Genomic DNA, 19,754 nt, shown 5'->3' with positions numbered 1-19,754 from the left:
TTTATATTTTTGTACTTCACTTTCACTTTGAGCCAACTTCAGCATTAGCCAGAACGGGCACCCGACTCATGTTCGGGAGGCAGCCCGTTTCCAAAACGAATGCAATCACTTTTCACCTAGTACAAACCGCCTACCGGGTGCCCGGGCCAGTTTAATCATATCCCCTCATTGGTTGAAAATTGAGCACATGATCACTGTGAGGAGGAAGTGGAATCACGCATGTAGTTTGGCATGAGGCCATCTGATCCCCTAGTCTTTTTGTTCCTTTCTATCTCTTCAAGTCTTTGTCCCTGGTATCTGTTCATTAAAGATTACCCACCATAATATCAGTAAATCACAAGGACGTCTAGAACTTTAGCTGAAGGATCAATGTAGTAGTGTCACAATCCATAACAACTGATCAACCACAGTTCAGTCCTCCTCCAGATCCTTTGGTTTCTACTGACCTCTGCTGGCCATCAACTAGTAGTACAGCTTTGAACACCCTTCCAGAAAATATCATTGCGAAAAAAGGAGGTAGTTGACTTCTGAATTTTATTCTGTGTTAATACAATAAATATACAAAACAAACTACTCAACATGCGACTTAAAGGAGAGAAGAGAGTTTATGTACAGTACAATGAAATTCAGGATACCAGCCGACCAGTTGTCAAATTTGACAAAATCAACAAACATCCCTTAAAGTCTGCTTTATTTTTTTAAATAACTTCAATTGATTCCATTGTCAGAGATGAGCAAGACAAATTTCATAATAATTCTGTGTTTTTATACTATATACTTGATACATTGATTAAAAAGCACAAGTTAAAGCCACAGTTAATCTCAAAACACTAACATTGCTTAGTTTCACCTACTGACTTCCTCACATTTCCCAGTTCATTTATTTTTTGTTTCCAAGCCAACAAATATTTAACAGGAACATTCAGGTGCCATTCGTTCAGATTTTCAAAATATGTAGAATAACTTAAAGTAGCTCAGCACACACACATATTCACAGGCATACACTCATACTCAAGACCACAAAAAGAGAGATGAATGACTATTAGACTAAGGAAAGCAGGAAAGTATAAAAAGGAGGAAAAACATGAAGTTGTCAGCCTGTCTCTGCCTCTGCCCACATTAGTGTTCAACTGAACAACCAGCTATACTTGTTAAGACTTCACTTTGACTGACACACCCCGCAACACACACATCAATGATATTACAGCACACATGTGCACCCCTCTAACATCCCCAACCCCTCTTCATGTCACACTCAAAGGCTGAAAGTCACAGGTAGGTTCACAGTTATAAACACTCAAAACAAGACATGTTAAATTGAATGGAATCAGAACTTATTCAGTACTTTCTATCTAACATGATGAATCAAATCCAACAGAGGAAGACACAGAACAGACAAACAAACCAATAAACAAGAAGACATAAAACACTGGGGGATCTCTCCTTTCACTCAATCATGCGATGAAGATAATATAATTAATACTCAGGCTATCAGCGTCTACACAGCCATACAGCACAGACCAATGATATAACTGGGATATAACCAATGATATCTCCTGTTCTGAAGGAGTGTTTGGAGAAAGAGGGACTACTGGACTGATTCACTTTAATGCACAGCATCAACTTCAAACAGACAGAATACTCCTTTTTCATCAGTTCACTCACTCACTGGAGTGTAACCATAGACTTCTATACACACAGATGCCTAGACCAGAGTAGTGTCCAGTTGATCTGCAAGCTTTGTCATGCACATAAAGAGTACATTACATCTTGATATTATCCTGAATAGTACTAACTAACTGAGGTATGTCTCCACTAGAAAACCAAGGCTGGAGACTAGCTAGCTCTCTCTCTCACTGGAGTCAAGTTGTTAGCATCTAGCTTAGCTAGCATACATGTGTCTGTGCAGGTCTGAAGGCCTAAAATACAGCTATTGGGTGGATGTGTCTGTGTGAAGGAGTGTCTACATGAAGTGCAACTTTACCACTAAAGCAAGGGACAAGGATAGAGGCTATGACATTTAGGTTCATGTCATCTGGTTCTTTGTTTATATTAAAAGGTATTTTGATCAAATGTTATCAAAGGCAAGACTACAAGGCTGTGAGAAAGAGAAGACACGGTTATGAAAAGTATAACCAAGACAGCAAAGACAGAATCCTGATTTCTGAGAAGCGTACCTGTTAAGTTTGGAAGATAGACTCGACCACAGGTGTCAGAGCAAACTGCTCTCTTTTAATCATAATGTTAACTGAACAATAACATCTCACGTGAGTGTCCTAGTGTATGAACTGTACAGATATAATAGTACCCTTCCTGATTGAGTTCTGATCAGTTTTCACTCACTTCTTGAGATTAAACCATTTAGATGTGATCATTCCGAGGTATTAAACACAACATTGTGGAATGCACAGCATTCATCATCAACACTAGCCGGTCTCACCACCAGAGGACAGACTCACTGACTAGTGCCCATCTCGGCCTGACCGGCTCAGGTTTCAAAAGAAGTAAACAAGTGTTACATTTTAACAGTACTTGGCTAAATCCAGTTAATAATTTAGTTGTAGAAGTGAATGGATAGCTACAGCTAAAATAGTCTTGGTGCAGTGAATTGACTTGGTACAATGCTTTAGAGGGAGTGAGAGAAAGAATATAATCTATAGCTGGTACTCACACAATGTATAGGCCTCAGCATCAACATATGGAGAGACTAATATCCATATACGCACGCATACACAGACAGCTGCACACCCATACACACAGCTACACACTCAAAGGAAAGTTTGCAAACACTTTGTGACATGACTAAGGGTTGTAGGGTAAGAGACAGGACAGGAGTGCATTAATAAAGTCACTGGGGTGGGCGGAGTTACAGCCCTCAGGGCAGGTGAGAGGCGGGGCTTGGTGGAAGCTGGGTGTCGCCATGTGAGCAGAATGAGACGGAGAGGGATCAGAAGGTGATGTCATAAACCTCAAAGATTCTACAGGAAGTACATCTGCACTGGGAGACAAATGGAACTGAATGAAACGATTCAAACAAGCCTCTCATGTCTACTTCCTGTTTTCATCTACTATGACATCATTGGTCTCATCCTTCTAGGTGTCATGCTAGTCATGTCAGTAGAGCTAGGTTAGGAGGGCAGGGAAACTCCAGTTCGCTCTGGAGCTTGGATTGGACGGATAGAAGAAAGAGGGCGGGCTCTAGGTGGCTCTTCGGACCAATCAAATCTGTTGCTTGAATGCTCCGCTGGCGGCGTTGGAGGCTGCGGTAGCGGCGGCTGTCTGGACCGTCTTGTTGGCCATGACGCCCGTGGCGAACTCTGCCTGGGCCTTCTCAAAGCTGGCCCCAGTGGTGCGGTACATACCATGTACCTGAAGAAATGAGGGGGGTGGGGGTAGAGTAGGGAGGAAGGGGGTAGAGTAGGGAGGAAGGGGGGGGGAGTAGGGAGGGAGGGGGGAGAGGAAGAGAGGAAGGGAGGAAGAAAGGAGAGGGAGAGCAGTGAGAAGAGCGGAGGTAATTATCTACTTGAGCACGTCTATAAATACCCTGTGTTCATCATCTCAGAGACTGTGTGGGTGTTCTGGTTCCATAGTCTCATCGTCTCTAACATGGTGAAAGGCTGAGTCTCATTCATACCTTTATGAATATGATGAGAAATTGTGTGTGTGTGGTACCTTTTTGAACATGATGAGGGACATGGTAGCAAGGGCAGTGAAGAGAGCAGCGATGAGGATCATGATGATGCCAACAGGGATGCTCTTATTCAGACCAGTCAGAGCTGAGATCCACCCACTAGAGGAGAGAAGGACAACCAGAGACAGGATTTGATGTACTGAATCTCTATCAATATCAGGGTGAATTACATGTACTGAATCTCTATCAATAGCAGGGTGAATAACATGTACTGAATCTCTATCAATATCATGTACTGAATCTCTATCAATATCAGGGTGAATAACATGTACTGAATCTCTATCAATATCAGGGTGAATAACATGTACTGAATCTCTATCAATATCAGGGTGAATAACATGTACTGAATCTCTATCAATATCAGGGTGAATAACATGTACTGAATCTCAATCAATATCAGGGTGAATAACATGTACTGAATCTCTATCAATATCAGGGTGAATAACATGTACTGAATCTTTATCAATATCAGGGTGAATAACATGTACTGAATCTCTATCAATATCATGTACTGAATCTCTACCAATATCAGGGTGAATAACATGTACTGAATCTCTATCAATATCAGGGTGAATAACATGTACTGAATCTCTATCAATATCAGGTTGAATAACGTACTGAAACTATCAATATCAGGTTGAATAACATGTACTGAATCTATCAATATCAGGGTGAATAACGTACTGAATCTATCAATATCAGGGTGAATAACATGTACTGAATCTCTATCAATATCAGGGTGAATAACATGTACTGAATCTTTTCCAAGTGATGTCAGAGAACAGTGTGGCCGTGTCACTCACTGCAGGAGAAAAGGACAACTATAGACAAGATTAAAGGGTGAATTACATGTAACCTTTATTGATTGTATTTCTATGTGCAATCAAAGTTCAGTACGTTGCACCCTCTTGAACGATGCCCTGGGTCTATTCTCAGAGAACAGTGTGACTGTGTCACTTCCTGTTAATATCTGTGACAGCTTCCTGTCCTCACCTGGCACCCCAGCCGGAGATGCCAATGGACTGCATCACGTGAACACCAAACTGACAGATGTAGACGAAGAAGAAGACGAAGAAACGGAATGAGCTGTCACTCCTGGAGAGAGAGAAAGGGAGAGGGGGAGAACGTTTGCTGTTTAATGTTGACTGAAAGAAAAGTTTGTTTGTTTGTTTGTTTGTTTGTTTGTGTGTTTGTGTGTAGCCACCTGAAGGCTCCGTAGAGGGGTCTGTACCAGCAGACGAAGGAGCAGGGAGTGAAGATCATGAACCAGAGCATGGACAGGCCGAAGTCCACTCCCCTGGACGCATCCACACAGAACCAGGCCAGACAGCCAAACATGTTGGCAAACAGTGTCCCCGTGTGGACTGGAGCAGAACCATAAACACCATACCATTGGTTAGTTAACATTAAATACGTTGCAGATAGAAATGTAACGTACAGAGCTGATATAAATCTTTGTTGTGTAGAATAAAGGTGTAGAGATCAACTCTAAACATGACATTTCTATCTGAAACTGTCTCTAACCAGAATAGAAAGAGGAGTGGGAGGCCTCAACATCAACAGTGAAGAGGTGACTCCGAGATGCTGACCTTCTAGGCAGACTGGCCAATAAAAAGAAAAGATTAAAAAGACTGGTGTTTTGCGGGTACTATTTAATGAAGCTGCCAGTTGAGGACCTGTGAGGCGTCTGTTTCTCAAACTAGACACTAATGTATTTGTCCTCTTGCTCAGTTGTGCACCGGGGCCTCCCACTCCTCTTTCTATTCTGGTTAGAGCCAGTTTGCACTGTTCTGTGAAGGGAGTAGTACACAGCGTTGTACGAGATATTCAGTTTCTTGGCAATTAGAAATTTGAAAGAAATTTCCTTCATTTCTCAGAACAAGAATAAACTGACGAGTTTCAGAAGAAAGTTATTTGTTTCTGGCCATTCTGAGCCTGTAATTGAACCCACAATTGCTGATGCTCCAGACACTCAACTAGTCTCAAGAAGGCCACTTTTATTGCTTATTTAATCAGCACAACAGTTTTCAGCTATGCTAACATAATTGCAAAATGGTTTTCTAATGATCAATTAGCCTTTTAAAATGATAAACTTGGATTAGCAAACACAACGTGCCATTGGAACACAGGACTGATGGTTGCTGATAATGGGCCTCTGTACGCCTATGTAGATATTCCATAAAAAATACGCTGTTTCCAGCTACAATAGCCATTTACAACATTAACAATGTCTACACTGTATTTCTGACCAATTTGATGTTATTTTAAAATGGACCAAAAAATTGCTTTTCTTTCGAAAACAAGGACATTTCTAAGTGACCCCAAACTTTTGAACGGTAGTGTATGTATAGAGCATTGTCATCGTGGAATGCACTGCCACCAGAGGTTACTCAGGCAAAAAGCAAGTTTAGCTTTAAAAAATATTGTATCACAGCACCTCTCCTCTTTCTAAAGATCTAATTTAACTGTAGTGTATATAAGAATATGAATAGTGTGTAAATATTATTTTTGTTGTCTCTTGGTGTCTTTCCTATATACAACTTGGTTTTTTTAATTTAATGTAATATTTTTATTTATTTTATTTCACCTTTATTTAACCAGGTAAGCCAGTAGAGAACAAGTTCTCATTTACAACTGCGACCTGGCCAAGATAAAGCAAAGCAGTGCGATAAAAACAACAGAGTTACATATGGGGTAAAACAAAAGATAAAGTCAAAAATACAACAGAAAATATATATACAGTGTGTGCGAATGTAGTAAGTTATGGAGGTAAGGCAATAAATAGGTCATAGTGCAAAATAATTACAATTAGTATTAACACTGGAATGATAGATGTGCAAGAGATGATGTGCAAATAGAGATACTGGGGTGCAAATTAGCAAAATAAATAACAATATGGGGATGAGGTAGTTGAGTGGGCTAATTTCAGATGGGCTGTGTACAGGTGCAGTGATCGGTAAGGTGCTCTGACAACTGATGCTTAAAGTTAGTGAGGGAGATAAGAGTCTTCAGAGATTTTTGCAATTCGTTCCATTCATTGGCAGCAGAGAACTGGAAGGAATGGCGGCCAAAGGAGGTGTTGGCTTTGGGGATGACCAGTGAGATATACCTGCTGGAGCGCAGACTACGGGTGGGTGTTGCTATGGTGACCAATGAGCTAATATAAGGCAGGGATTTGCCTAGCAGTGATTTATAGATGGCCTGGAGCCAGTGGGTTTGGCGACGAATCTGTAGTGAGGACCAGCCAACAAGAGCGTACAGGTCACAGTGGTGGGTAGTATATGGGGCTTTGGTGACAAAACGGATGGCACTGTGATAGACTACATCCAATATGCTGAGTAGAGTGTTGGAGGCTATTTTGTAAATGACATCGCCGAAGTCAAGGATCGGTAGTATAGTCCGTTTTACGAGGGCATGTTTGGCAGCATGAGTGAAGGAGGCTTTGTTGCGAAATAGGAAGCCGATTCTAGATTTAACTTTGGATTGGAGATGCTTAATGTGAGTCTAGAAGGAGAGTTTACAGTCTAACCAGACACCTAGGTATTTGTAGTTGTCCACATACTCTAGGTCAGACCCGTCGAGAGTAGTGATTCTAGTCGGGTGGGCGGGTGCAAGCAGCGTTCGATTGAAGAGCATGCATTTAGTTTTACTAGTGTTTAAGAGCAGTTGGAGGCTACGGAAGGAGTGTTGTATGGCATTGAAGCTCGTTTGGAGGTTTGTTAACACAGTGTCCAATGAAGGGCCAGATGTATACAAAATGGTGTCGTCTGCGTAGAGGTGGATCTGAGAGACACCAGCAGCAAGAGTGACATCATTGATATACACAGAAAAAAGAGTCGGCCCAAGAATTGAACCCTGTGGCACCCCCATAGAGACTGCCATAGGTCCAGACAACAGGCCCTCCGATTTGACACACTGAACTCTATCTGAGAAGTAGTTGGTGAACCAGGCGAGGCAGTCATTTGAGAAACCAAGGCTATTTAGTCTGCCAATAAGAATGCGGTGGTTGACAGGGTCGAAAGCCTTGGCCTGGTCGATGAAGACGGCTGCACAGTATTGTCTATTATCGATCGCGGTTATAATATCGTTTAGGACCTTGAGCGTGGCTGAGGTGCACCCATGACCAGCTCGGAAACCGGATTGCATAGCGGAGAAGGTACGGTGGGATTCGAAATGGTCGGTGATCTGTTTGTTAACTTGGCTTTCAAATACTTTCGAAAGGCAGGACAGGATGGATATAGGTCTGTAACAGTTTGGATCTAGAGTGTCACCCCCAACCGCAGCAGCTTTCCAATCTCTGGGGATCTCAGACGTTACGAAAGAGAAGTTGAACAGGCTAGTAATAGGGGTTGCGACAATTTCGGCGGCTAGTTTTAGAAAGAAAGGGTCCAGATTGTCTAGCCCAGATGATTTGTAGGGGGGCATGGGCAAGTTGCAGCGGAGGGTGCAGAGCTGGTGGCCGGGGTAGTGGTAGCCAGGTGGAAAGCATGGCCAGCTGTAGCAAAATGCTTGTTGAAATTCTCGATTATTGTAGATTTATCGGTGGTGATAGTGTTTCCTAGCCTCAGTGCAGTGGGCAGCTGGGAGGAGGTGCTCTTATTCTCCATGGACTTTACAGTGTCCCAAAACTTTTTGGAGTTAGTGCTACAGGATGCAAATTTCTGTTTGAAAAAGCTAGCCTTTGCTTTCCTAACTGCTTGTGTATATTGGTTCCTAACTTCCCTGAAAAGTTGCATATCGCGGGGGCTATTCGATGCTAATGCAGTACACCACAGGATGTTTCTGTGCTGGTCAAGGGCAGTCAAGTCTGAGGAGAACCAGGGGCTATATCTGTTCTTAGTTCTGTATTTTTTTTTTTTATATAATCTTGTTTATTTAAGATTGAGAGGAAATTACTTTTAAAGAACAACCAGGCATCCTCTACTGACGGAATGAGATCGATATCCATCCAGGATACCTGGGCCAGGTCAATTAGGAAGGCCTGCTCGCTAAAGTGTTTTAGGGAGCGTTTGACAGTGATGAAGGGTGGTTGTTTGACCGCGGACCCGTTACGGACGCAGGCAATGAGGCAGTGATCGCTGAGATCCTGGTTGAAGACAGCGGAGGTGTATTTAGAGGGTAAGTTAGTCAGGATGATATCTATGAGGGTGCCCATGTTTACGGATTTAGGGTTGTACCTGGTAGGTTCGTTGATAATTTGTGTGAGATTGAGGGCATCTAGTTTGGATTGTAGGATGGCCGGGGTGTTAAGCATATCCCAATTTAGGTCACCAAGCAGTACGAACTCTGAGGATAAATGGGGGGCAATCAATTCACATATGGTGTCCAGGGCACAGCTCGGGGCTGAGGGGGGTCTGTAGCAAGCGGCAACAGTGAGAGACTTATTTCTGGAAAGGTGGATTTTTAGAAGTAGAAGCTCAAACTGTTTGGGCACAGACCTGGATAGTATGATAGAGCTCTGCAGGCTCTCTCTACAGTAGATTGCAACTCCACCCCCTTTGGCAGTTCTATCTAGACGGAAAATGTTGTAGTTGGGGATGGAAATTTCAGAATATTTGGTGGCCTTCCTAAGCCAGGATTCAGACACTGCTAGAACATCAGGGTTGGCGGAGTGAGCTTGTTGTTCTTGTCTACTACTGATCTGTACTTTGTGACCCCAGGAAGAGTAGCTGCTGCATGTGCAGTAGCTAATGGGGATCCTATTAAACTAAACAGTGAACACACACACAGTGTACACACACACACACACACAAGACAAACACACAGCGTACACACACGGTCAATTAAATAATTCACAATGAGCAGAACTCTACCTTGGGGCTATTATAATGGCATGGCTCTGGGCATTGTATAAAGTCTGGTGTGTTGTAGTGTACAGTCACATTGGCATGGTATAGTCATAACTATAGTGGCAGGATTCTGAACCATACTGAGGAATCTAACACTTCTATAATGCTCTCTGGTGAGATGGGGAAGAGTACATAAAGGTGTGGGGAAAAGGAGAGGAGAGGGTGGGAGAGACAGAGAGGTAGAGAGATATGCAGATGGAGAAATAAGGGAGATACTGTAGGAGAGGGGAGAGCGAGAGAGGTAGGAGTGCCCTAGACAGGTTGGAACTCTCAAAGCCTCCCCCCAGTCACCTGACCCGGTCACATAACCAACCACATGACTAGCTGCATCATGTGGTAGTAGAATTCTACACTGTGCTATTAGCTCATATCTAATACATGCTGCATTCATGTGTTCCTCTGTACCACTTCTCAATGGCCTTTTCAGCTCTAACGGACTGGCTGTCAGGCAAGACTTTGAAAGAGACAGTTGGATATTTGGAGAATAGTATTTTTTTTAAAGCTTGCGACATAACTTAGGCAAACGTTCAGGCATATTGAAAGTACAATTCTAAAGTGTACATTTGCCATAGTAGAGTCTGACTGGACAAGGGAGCAGGGCAGTTAACATATGAGGTCACACTTATCCAGATGTAGTACCGTATTTTCCGCACTATAAGGCGCACCGGATTATAAGGCGCACCTTCAATGAATGGCCTATTTTTGTTTTCATATATAGGGCGCACCGGATTATAAGGCGCATAGAATAGAAGATACTGCAGTCAAACGTTTGACTGGGCTTGCGTTATGCATCCACTAGATGGAGCTGTGCTAAAGGGAATGTCAACAAAACAGTCAGATAAAGTCCAACTTTATTAAGCGTTCTGACAACAATTTTGGGGTCTTTATACACACACAAGTGGTGTGGGACTGTGAGTAAGCACAGTAACGGTGTTTACTGACTACGGTAGCCGTAATGCTGCAAGCATAAAAAAAAAAAAAAAAAAAAAAAAAAGCGGTGCGGCTTTGTAGTTTACCAGTCGTACTGAAACATTTCATTATTATTAAATTGTTTTTTCATACTGAAACATTTTGACAGAGCGCCGTGTACAACCAGTATGGATCAACCAATTAACCAATTGATCCATATATAAGGCGCTCCGGATTATAAGGCGCACTGTCGTTTTTTGAGAAAATTAAAGGCTTTTAAGTGCGCCTTATAGTGCGGAAAATACGGTACATGATCTTGGGTAGAGACTGGAGCTAGGCGTATGTGGTTATGAGGTATAGGGAACATAGATACAGTCACTCACACATCCAGATGTAGTACATGATCTTGACAGTCTTCTGGAAATCTACAGGGATGTCCACTGTGATGTCATGGTAGAAACAGGGACCCACAGGGAACTTCTCTGGGAGGGGAGGCCAGTTGTTTTTCCTACCTGAGACAGAGGAGAGAGAGGAGAAACATGCTTGAATGATTCTGCTAAGATGTTGTATGAACTTTTGGGTCTGACAAAGCTTAACGTTGTTTTAATGTGGAAACATTGAATGTTGTAGGAAGGTTGGTGCCAACCTCCTGATGCGTTGAGCGACTGCATCTCTCTCTCCCGGCGGTCTAGCTCTGCAGCCTTCCTCTCCAGCTCCTCCTGTCTCCTCAGCAGCTCTGCTGCAGCCCGCACCTGCTCCTACACACACACATAGTCAAACAGGGCGCACTGACACTATACAGTACACAGAGATGTTGTAGATGTTATCCAGGCTAGATCAGGCTCCATATGGCTGACAAATCTGATTTGATCTCTGACAATTAACTTCAAGTCAACTTGGAATTGACATTGAGGGAGCTGACTTTGTTTTTGTAACGCATCTCTGTGTCTCTCTGTGTGTGTGTGTTTGGCAGAGACTACGGTGTCAGCACAGATCACTGCACAGTCCCAGTAGTCATCTCCAACTACTCTATCTCCATGCAAGTCAGAATAATTAACGCTCTGCTTCTTATTTTACAAAATGCTAAATTACTGCACAGTGCATCTTTAAGGTAGGAAGGAATGATTTGTAGGGCAAGAGACAGGAAACTAGTCACATGCCTTATCATTGCCAACTTCCTGGAGCAGCATTCTGAAACCATCTCAGTGTGTATGCCCATGGACATGGATGTGTCCGTAGAGGTATAAAAACTCCCTAAAACTTTAGAATAAGGCGTTTTCTTTTTCCTGTGTTATCCGTCTCTCTCTAATACACCTCTCTTTTTGCAAACACTAAGTTACACTTCTCCCTCAGGAGGCGAGGTGTGGAGCTAGGCTGTCTCCACACGGTCACAAACAGCTGTTATTAGAACACGCCACACTCAGAGGGAGAGCCTGCTGCCTCGTAGCCTGGAGCTGTCACCCCACCCGAGCATGCTGTTTATATGGAAATACATTCCATAGCGAAAAGGTGCAGCCGAAGACCCAACGCTACAGTGAGCTCTCCTCTCTTTTCTTCAGAGGGGTGGAATTGCATGGTGTAAAAGGATAGAAAAGGATGTGAGGTCGGTGTGTGTGGTACCTGTGTCTGTTGAGGCTGTGAGTATGCAGGCGGTTCTTCCGTCGGCTTCATGATGGCTGGTTGTGTGTTGGTGGTGGGGGCCGGTACTTTGGGTGCCGTGCCAGGGGGGACCTGGGAGAAAATACAAACATCACACACTGGTTTAGTGTCAAACGACACCCTATTCTCCATGTAGTGCACTACTTTTGACAAGAACCCCATGTAGCTCAGGTCAAAACAAGGTAGTGTACTAGTGGTCCTCTGTAGCTCAGTTGGTAAAGCATGGTGCTTGCAAAGCCAGGATAGTGGGTTCGATTCCCAGGACCACTTAAAAATGTATGCACACATGACTAAGTAGCTTTGCATAAAAGAGTCTTCTAAATGTCATATTATATAACTAAAGGGGGAATAGGGTGTCAATTGAGAAGCAGACATTCGTGAATCAGAATCTTCAACCACTCCTCCTGGAAGCTTTTGACGCTGAATATAATAACATAATGAACACTAATCATCTGTAGTCACCATCAGTCCCATATCAGCACTTCTATTTCTAGCTCATCAATGGTCGCTCTCACACATCCACCAGCCCACCTCTCCTCAGCACCTCTAACAGTGTGCAGTGTACTGTGCAGTTCTCACCGGCTTGGCATCTGTGAAGGGGTTGTACTCTTCCAACCCTGGAGGAGCATTCTGTGTTACTTGTGTCACTGACGGATCCTGATAGGAAAGGAAAAGAGAGAACAAAGTCAGTGTTCATACTACTACTACATACAGTATATCACCAGGAGCAGTGAGGGAGTCAACAGGCTGCACTCCCATGTAGTAAATCAAGCCTATATCTGCTGCATTGCCATGGTGTGATGACTGAACTCTGAAGCCACTCCTGTGTGACGTGAATGGATCACCTGTGTGACGTGAATGGATCATCTGTAGTGGATGCTAGCCTAGCCTAAGTTTACTATGATGTCTGCTTACAAATCAAGAGCACCACCACCACCACCAGCCTCATCTACCTAACCTGGCCTCGGGTTTTCAAAAGTCAATATGAACTCAGACAAACAGAACTTCCTTTTCATCTGAAGAAGAGAATTCCTCCAGTTCTAAGGCTGCAGACAGACCGACCCCAACAACAGGCTACCCTTCACTGTCAACCCAGGGTTATAATCCAAAACTGGCAAAGACGGGATGATTCCAATCATTTTCCCCACCACAGACAGCTATAAATATGGCAGAGCCCACTAGTTAGAGGAGAGAAGAGAACGCCTTCCTCTGCTAAGAAAAAAGACTGGAACAGGAAAGGGCTCTGGGTACTGCTGCGGTCATGCTGTGTAGACACACAAAGATACACAGTCTAGGCTAATCATTATATTTCATCAACCTTTATTTTAGGCTATGCAGATTCCAGGTTGGTATCAGTCAGTTAAAATCTCAGTTTCATAGGCCTACTTTTTCTCCAGTCTCCTTGTAAATCCGGGAGGCTACAGGTAGGCTATTTGCCAAGTGCTAAAAGTAGGCCTATAGGGGCACCTCCCAGGACTGGCGCATTGTTTAACTAGTGTGTGTCCACAGGTGTGTGCTGCCGTCAGCTCTGAAACAGAGAATAAGGTGTGCCTTGGTGTAGGCTATATCGTCGCTGTGTGTGTGTGTACTGTGCACATGGATGCATGCGTGTGTAGGGTGCATTTTAGGTAGCCAGCACACAACGACAAGAAGTTTCACTCATGCAGCATAAATTCAGATGATACTCAGGTTCAGTGCAGTCCAAGATGGCCTAGCCAATAAATCCAGTGCAGTCCAGTCCAGTATAGACTGCTACAGACTAGTGCATTCCAGTATAGCCAGTTATAGCCGGTACAGTCCAGTATCAGTCAATCTGTCCAAGTCTAACCCTCCTCCTCTGTTCTGATTGAGTCTCATGTCTGTGTTTAACAGAGGCAGGCTGCTCCTTTTCCCGACCACAGGCAGGTCATCAATATTTCAGGGTGTATCGTGATGAATCTTTAATATGGTCCTGACGCACAGCCAGATACACACAGCGCTTAAGTACCAGCACACCCCATGGAACTTCAAAACTACAGGATAGGCTACTGCTTAGCCTACAGTACAACATAGCCTAGATCGGGCCAACCTGTTGAATCTATGTGAAACACAACAAAACCATCTCAGTTAATATTAGAAATGATGGGCCTCTAACATAGCTCCACTTGAAGCTGAAGTATTCCTCTCCTACTGAGAGCGTCTCACTGAGAGAGAAAGCAGCCGTACACGCCGTCACTACTGCCACAGCAACAACGACGCTGACAGACAACGTTGACACGCACAACATTTACACACAAACACGTGGGTGTGTGTCAGATAGGCTATAAGTTCTCCTTCTCTACACCGATCTCACTGTGACACAGACACCGCAACGACGACTTCTTCATCAGCTGTTTGTTTGGTAGATAGGTTTTTATGAAGGCAATTGATTTGATAAGAGACACTACCATGAAAGAGCAGGAAACAAGTCTGGGGAAAGCAGTCAAAAATACCCTAAGCACCAGCTGTCGCCATGACAGCACCATATGATTTCATGAACTATTGAAGAGATCCCGGAGTTGCATGGAATTAATCACTAGGCTACTGGCTTCAAGGCTAAAACGGGCTGAAATGGGGAGTCAACTAACAATGCCATTACTGACAGTGGTCTTACAAATTCTATGTTCTAATAAGTTAGCCTAGGCCTAATTCTGAGGTGCACAGATCTGGTAATTGAAGACTGCAGTCCCTGCTGGTTTTCATCCATGCCTTTTAATCCCTTTTCAGAGAAACTAGGTGTGTGCTGTAAACTCTGTGCAATATGTGATTTATTGATCCATTAAGTGACAGGGAGGAGCCAAACACAACAGGACAGCGGCCCACTAGGACCGGGGTGAGGCAGGCACCCATGTCCCAATTCAAGTGACAGATGGGAACACTTCAGGGCCGGGGTGAGGCAGGCACCCATGTCCCAATTCAAGTGACAGATGGGAACACTTCAGGCCGGGGTGAGGCAGGCACCCATGTCCCAATTCAAGTGACAGATGGAATCACTACAGACTTCCAGCTCTGAAATCTGACCAATCCTGTATGTTCACACACATTGGATTCTTCTGAGATATATATACACACACACACACACACACACACACACACAGTTGAAGTCGGAAGTTTACATACACTTAGGTTGGAGTCATTCAAACTTGATTTTCAACCACTCCACAAATGTCTTGTTAATAAACTATAGTTTTCGCAAGTCGGTTAGGACATCTACTTTGTGCATGACACAAGTAATTTTTCATACAATTGTTTACATACAAATTATTTCACTTATAATTCACTGTATCACAATTCCAGTGGGTCAGAGGTTTACATACACTAAGTTGACTGTGCCTTTAATAGCTTGGAAAATTCCAGAAAATGATGGCTTTAGAAGCTTCTGATAGGCTAATTTACGTCATTAGAGTCAATTGGAGGTGTACCTGTGGATGTATTTCAAGACCTACCTTCAAACTCAGTGCCTCTTTGCTTGACATCATGGGAAAATCAATAGAAATCAGCCAAGACCTCAGAAATAAAATTGTAGACCTCCACAAGTCTGGTTCATCCTTGGGAGCAATTTCCAAACGCCTGAAGGTACCACGTTCATCTGTATAAACAATAGTACGCAAGTATAAACACCATGGGACCACGCAGCTGTCATACCGCTCAGAAAGGAGACGCGTTCTGTCTCCTAGAGATTAACGTATTTTGGTGCGAAAAGTGCAAATCAATCCCAGAACAGCAAAGGACCTTGTGAAGATGCTGGAGGAAACGGGTACAAAAGTATCTATATCCACAGTAAAACGAGTCCTATATCGACATAACCTGAAAGGCCGCTCAGCAAGGAAGAAGCCACTGCTCCAAAACGCCATTAAAAAGCCAGACTACGGTTTGCAACTGCACATGGGGACAAAGATTGTACTTTTTGGAGAAATGTCCTCTGGTCTGATGGATATTATGTTTTCTTGGTGACTATGGTCCCAGCTGCCTTGAGATCATTGACAAGATCCTCCTGTGTAGTTCTGGGCTGATTCCTCACCGTTCTCATGATCATTGCAACTCCACGAGGTGAGATCTTGCATGGAACCCCAGGCCGAGGGAGATTGACAGTTATTTTGTGTTTCTTCCATATGCGAATAATCGCACTGTACGCCTATGTAGATATTCCATTAAAAATCTGCAGTTTCCAGCTACAATAGCCATTTACAACATTAACAATGTCTACACTGTATTTCTGATCAATTTTATGTTATTTTAATGGACAAAAAAGTTGCTTTTCTTTCGAAAACAAGGACATTTCTAAGTGACCCCAAACTTTTGAACGGTAGTGTACATACATACATACACAGATTATATATATATATATATATTTATAAATGTTTTCCCCATTAGATGTTGCAATAGCAGCAGCTACTCTTCCTGGGGTCCACAATCTGCAGCAATATGTGAGAGCAGAGAAATGCATAGAGGGACTAATCGTGTATAGCCCAATAAATAAGACTGTTTATGTGGCGCTGTGGTCAGCACACCACTCCACAACTCGTGTTGAGTTACACACACATTTCTATAGAGCACAGTTAGCTGTGGGAAGTACACCATTCATTCCTTCACTAACAATAAAACCATGCTTACGATCAATTATCCTTATACATAGGCCTAAGCATCAACCTACAGCCGAAGCCACATCATCCAAACAACAAGGAGGGGACAGAATTTAATGAGGGCAACGCTGCTGCTTCAAGGAGTGACAAAGCAATGATTAAAGGACCACAAAGGGCAAGTAAGTGTGTGTGTGTGTGCGCGCGCGTCAGAGCACGAGAGCTAGCAAGCAACCGTGGCAGTGAGTAAACTATAATTTAATTGAAATAGAGAGAAAGAGAGCGAGAGAGAAAGTGATAAAAGAAGGAAGGAAGAAAGAGGTTTGTGTCTAAAACAAGGTACAACAACTAGCCTGGGAAGTAACCTAACCAAGTAAAACTCAACTCTGCGATGCAGGCCTACTTCTCATCAACGGAGTTGAGCGGCACCCTAGTGTGGGCGGACTGGAGCGCGCAACGTCACATAAAATGAAGTTTTTATCAAAAACTACAGATTTCAGCACCCAAAGAATAGCCCGCAATTACACGGGTAAATGTCCTTATGAGATGTCGCGAGCTCCAGTCCGCCCACACTAGTCGCCGCTCAACTCCGTTGATATGAAGTTGGCTACATCATGGAGTTGAGTTTTACTTAGCTAGGAAGCAGCCTAAGCAAACAATATAAAGCAGGTCCTGTTTACCAAGCAAATAGAGTAAGATGTGCTGTGAGGATCAAATACCCAGTTTCTCCCTGGTGAGACACTTCTACAAAGACAGTCTACAGATCTAAGTAATAAGCTACCATTATCATAATGAAAGCAATGCAACATCTCATCTTACAACCACCACAGTAGCAGGTATCAATGCAGAATTCCTGGAAAGCAAATGTGGTGGGGTCACAGAATATGATGTGACATTATGACAGCACAGCAGCACATCAAATGACTGTAGGCATCCATCATATCATGTTGTTTTGATAAAACGACTTAAACTATTGGCTGGAATAGAGTATTCCACCAGTCAATCACAATGTGGTGATTGAATTCCAAGTCAACAGTTGAGCTATCTTTGGGACACAACATTGGGAGTCTATTGGTTGGACTCCCTGAGTTGTACATCATTCTGGTGGTTGGCGACGGAAAATAACCATACCTCAATATAGCTGGCTTCACCAAAATAACATGTCCTGTCAACAAAAGCATATGTAATCTCTAGGAACTCTACTTACCAGACATGAAGTGAACTGTGTCCCTAGCTATCAAATAAACGTTAGAATCCAACTTTTGTCCGAATCGCACCATATTCATACCAAGTTAGACAGCGGGCTGCCATTAGACCACGCACTTCATGTGAGACTTCCTAGCACAAAATCTACCACTGTTTACACAGCAGGAATATGGTGCGCTTTGGACAAAAGTTGGATTCAGATGTTTATTTGATAGTGAGGGACACATTTCACTTTATGTCTTATAAGTAGAGTTCCTAGAATTTATACATATGCTTTTGTTGACAGGAAACATTTTTTTTTTGGTGAAGTCAGTTATATTGTGGTATGGTTATTGTCTGTCGCCAACCACCAGAACGATGCCCAACTCAGGGAGTCCAACCAATACACACTCCCAATGTTGTGTCCAAAGCTAGCTGAGCCGATGGATACCCCCAAAGAGTGGGATTATCATTCCCAGAATCACTGACAACAAAAGGCGCCCCCACAGTGCTCCCATTCACCCCCTCTTCTTCTAAATACATCACACACACGTTTCCATAGCATGTGGGTTGTGCTCAGACTTCAACTCTGCAGCCTTTACATTAGTAAACATCAGCGTGTGGCCATTGAAGATTAACCTACATTGTGTCAGTTTTTTGGACATATATAAAAAGGTACGTTGTTTCCCATAACATAAATTTTTTTTAATGCTACACACAGTCTAATCCAAGCAACATTTTTGCCTGATGAAGTCTGTACCACTGCTGTCATGTCCACCATGTCTGTAACACTGCTGTCATGTGTAACGTTAGACACTAGTAGGCTGGCTGCCTACCAACATCAATGAGTTGTCCTCAATGAATAACTCACAAGTATTTAATGAATCATCATGAGATGAGGCCACAGAACAGAACTAAGTGTGTGTGTGACGTCAGACCATATACGCTACCTGTCTAGCAGAGCTAAACACTTCAGGAGAAGACGCACCACAATAGATGGGTGGCAAGTCTTCAGCTAGTTAACGTTAGCTAGCTAGATGTAGCAGCCAGCATACTGACACCGATAACATCACACATGACAAGAATACGCTAAATCATCTAACTAGCTAGCTTACTGTACTAGCTAATATCGTTTGTAAATAATTGCCTGATACAACTTTATCTTTGTTCAAAAGAACGAATTGCTAGCTAATGTTAACGTCTAGGTTGAAGATGACAATATATTTTCGACCTAGGCTAATGTTAAACGTTTGCTATAAAGTGTTGCAGCTAGCTAGCTGACGTTACTGCTGCTGTGCTGTCAGTGTCATGCCAGGGGAAACGACGTGACACTGCTATCGCTAGAAAGCTATTTAGCTTAGCTTAGCAAGCTAAATTGAATTCAATAGAGTTTATATAGCTAGCTAGCTATCATAATCAGGCTAAACAATTAGCATAGCCAAATGACAGACCGGTGAGTATTTCACCTACCTGAAAAGGGTTATTGAATTCAGGGTCCGCGAACGGGTTGTGGTCGAAATCTGACATTGAAGTTCGATGATGTCTTCAATTATTAAAAACCGAAGTCGTAGTAAAAAATAAACAGGTGTACTTCAAAACAACGGCTGCAGCTAGTATTGTCGCGGATTGCTTTGACCTCCGTGCCACCAGCAAGAATAAGCAAGAATCAGGCCGTGACCTCGGCGATTTTCCTTCTAAATAAAAGTACCGCAATGAAGATTGTGAAAAATAATACAAACGGTCGAAATTCGTAAAATTTTATGAGGAAATGTTAGCAGACAGAAGGTTGTTTAACAATATAAAAAAATGAATAGTTAATCGCCTTTATAGCACAAATAACATTATAGCATTGACATTATTGTT

General features: G+C 43.0%; 1 protein-coding gene across 1 annotated transcript; it reads right to left on the bottom strand.

The window, feature by feature from the left end:
- Positions 1 to 515: 515 nt before the first annotated feature.
- Positions 516 to 19,536, bottom strand: LOC121582646 (secretory carrier-associated membrane protein 1-like). The gene is made up of 9 exons (XM_041898613.2): positions 19,362 to 19,536; positions 12,688 to 12,765; positions 12,070 to 12,180; positions 11,096 to 11,207; positions 10,833 to 10,961; positions 4,896 to 5,055; positions 4,685 to 4,786; positions 3,673 to 3,790; positions 516 to 3,369 (listed from the first exon to the last, which is right to left on the bottom strand). The coding sequence occupies exons 1-9, from the start codon at positions 19,416 to 19,418 to the stop codon at positions 3,220 to 3,222; spliced, it is 1,017 nt and encodes a 338-aa protein (XP_041754547.1). The 5' UTR covers positions 19,419 to 19,536; the 3' UTR covers positions 516 to 3,219.
- Between the last annotated feature and the right edge of the window lie 218 nt (positions 19,537 to 19,754).

The sequence above is a fragment of the Coregonus clupeaformis genome, chromosome 15, assembly GCF_020615455.1.
Source record: "Coregonus clupeaformis isolate EN_2021a chromosome 15, ASM2061545v1, whole genome shotgun sequence".
NCBI classification, from domain to species: Eukaryota; Metazoa; Chordata; class Actinopteri; order Salmoniformes; family Salmonidae; genus Coregonus; species Coregonus clupeaformis.
The sequence above is the reverse complement of the archived record's forward strand: the minus strand, read 5'-3'. Positions and strand labels throughout refer to the sequence as shown.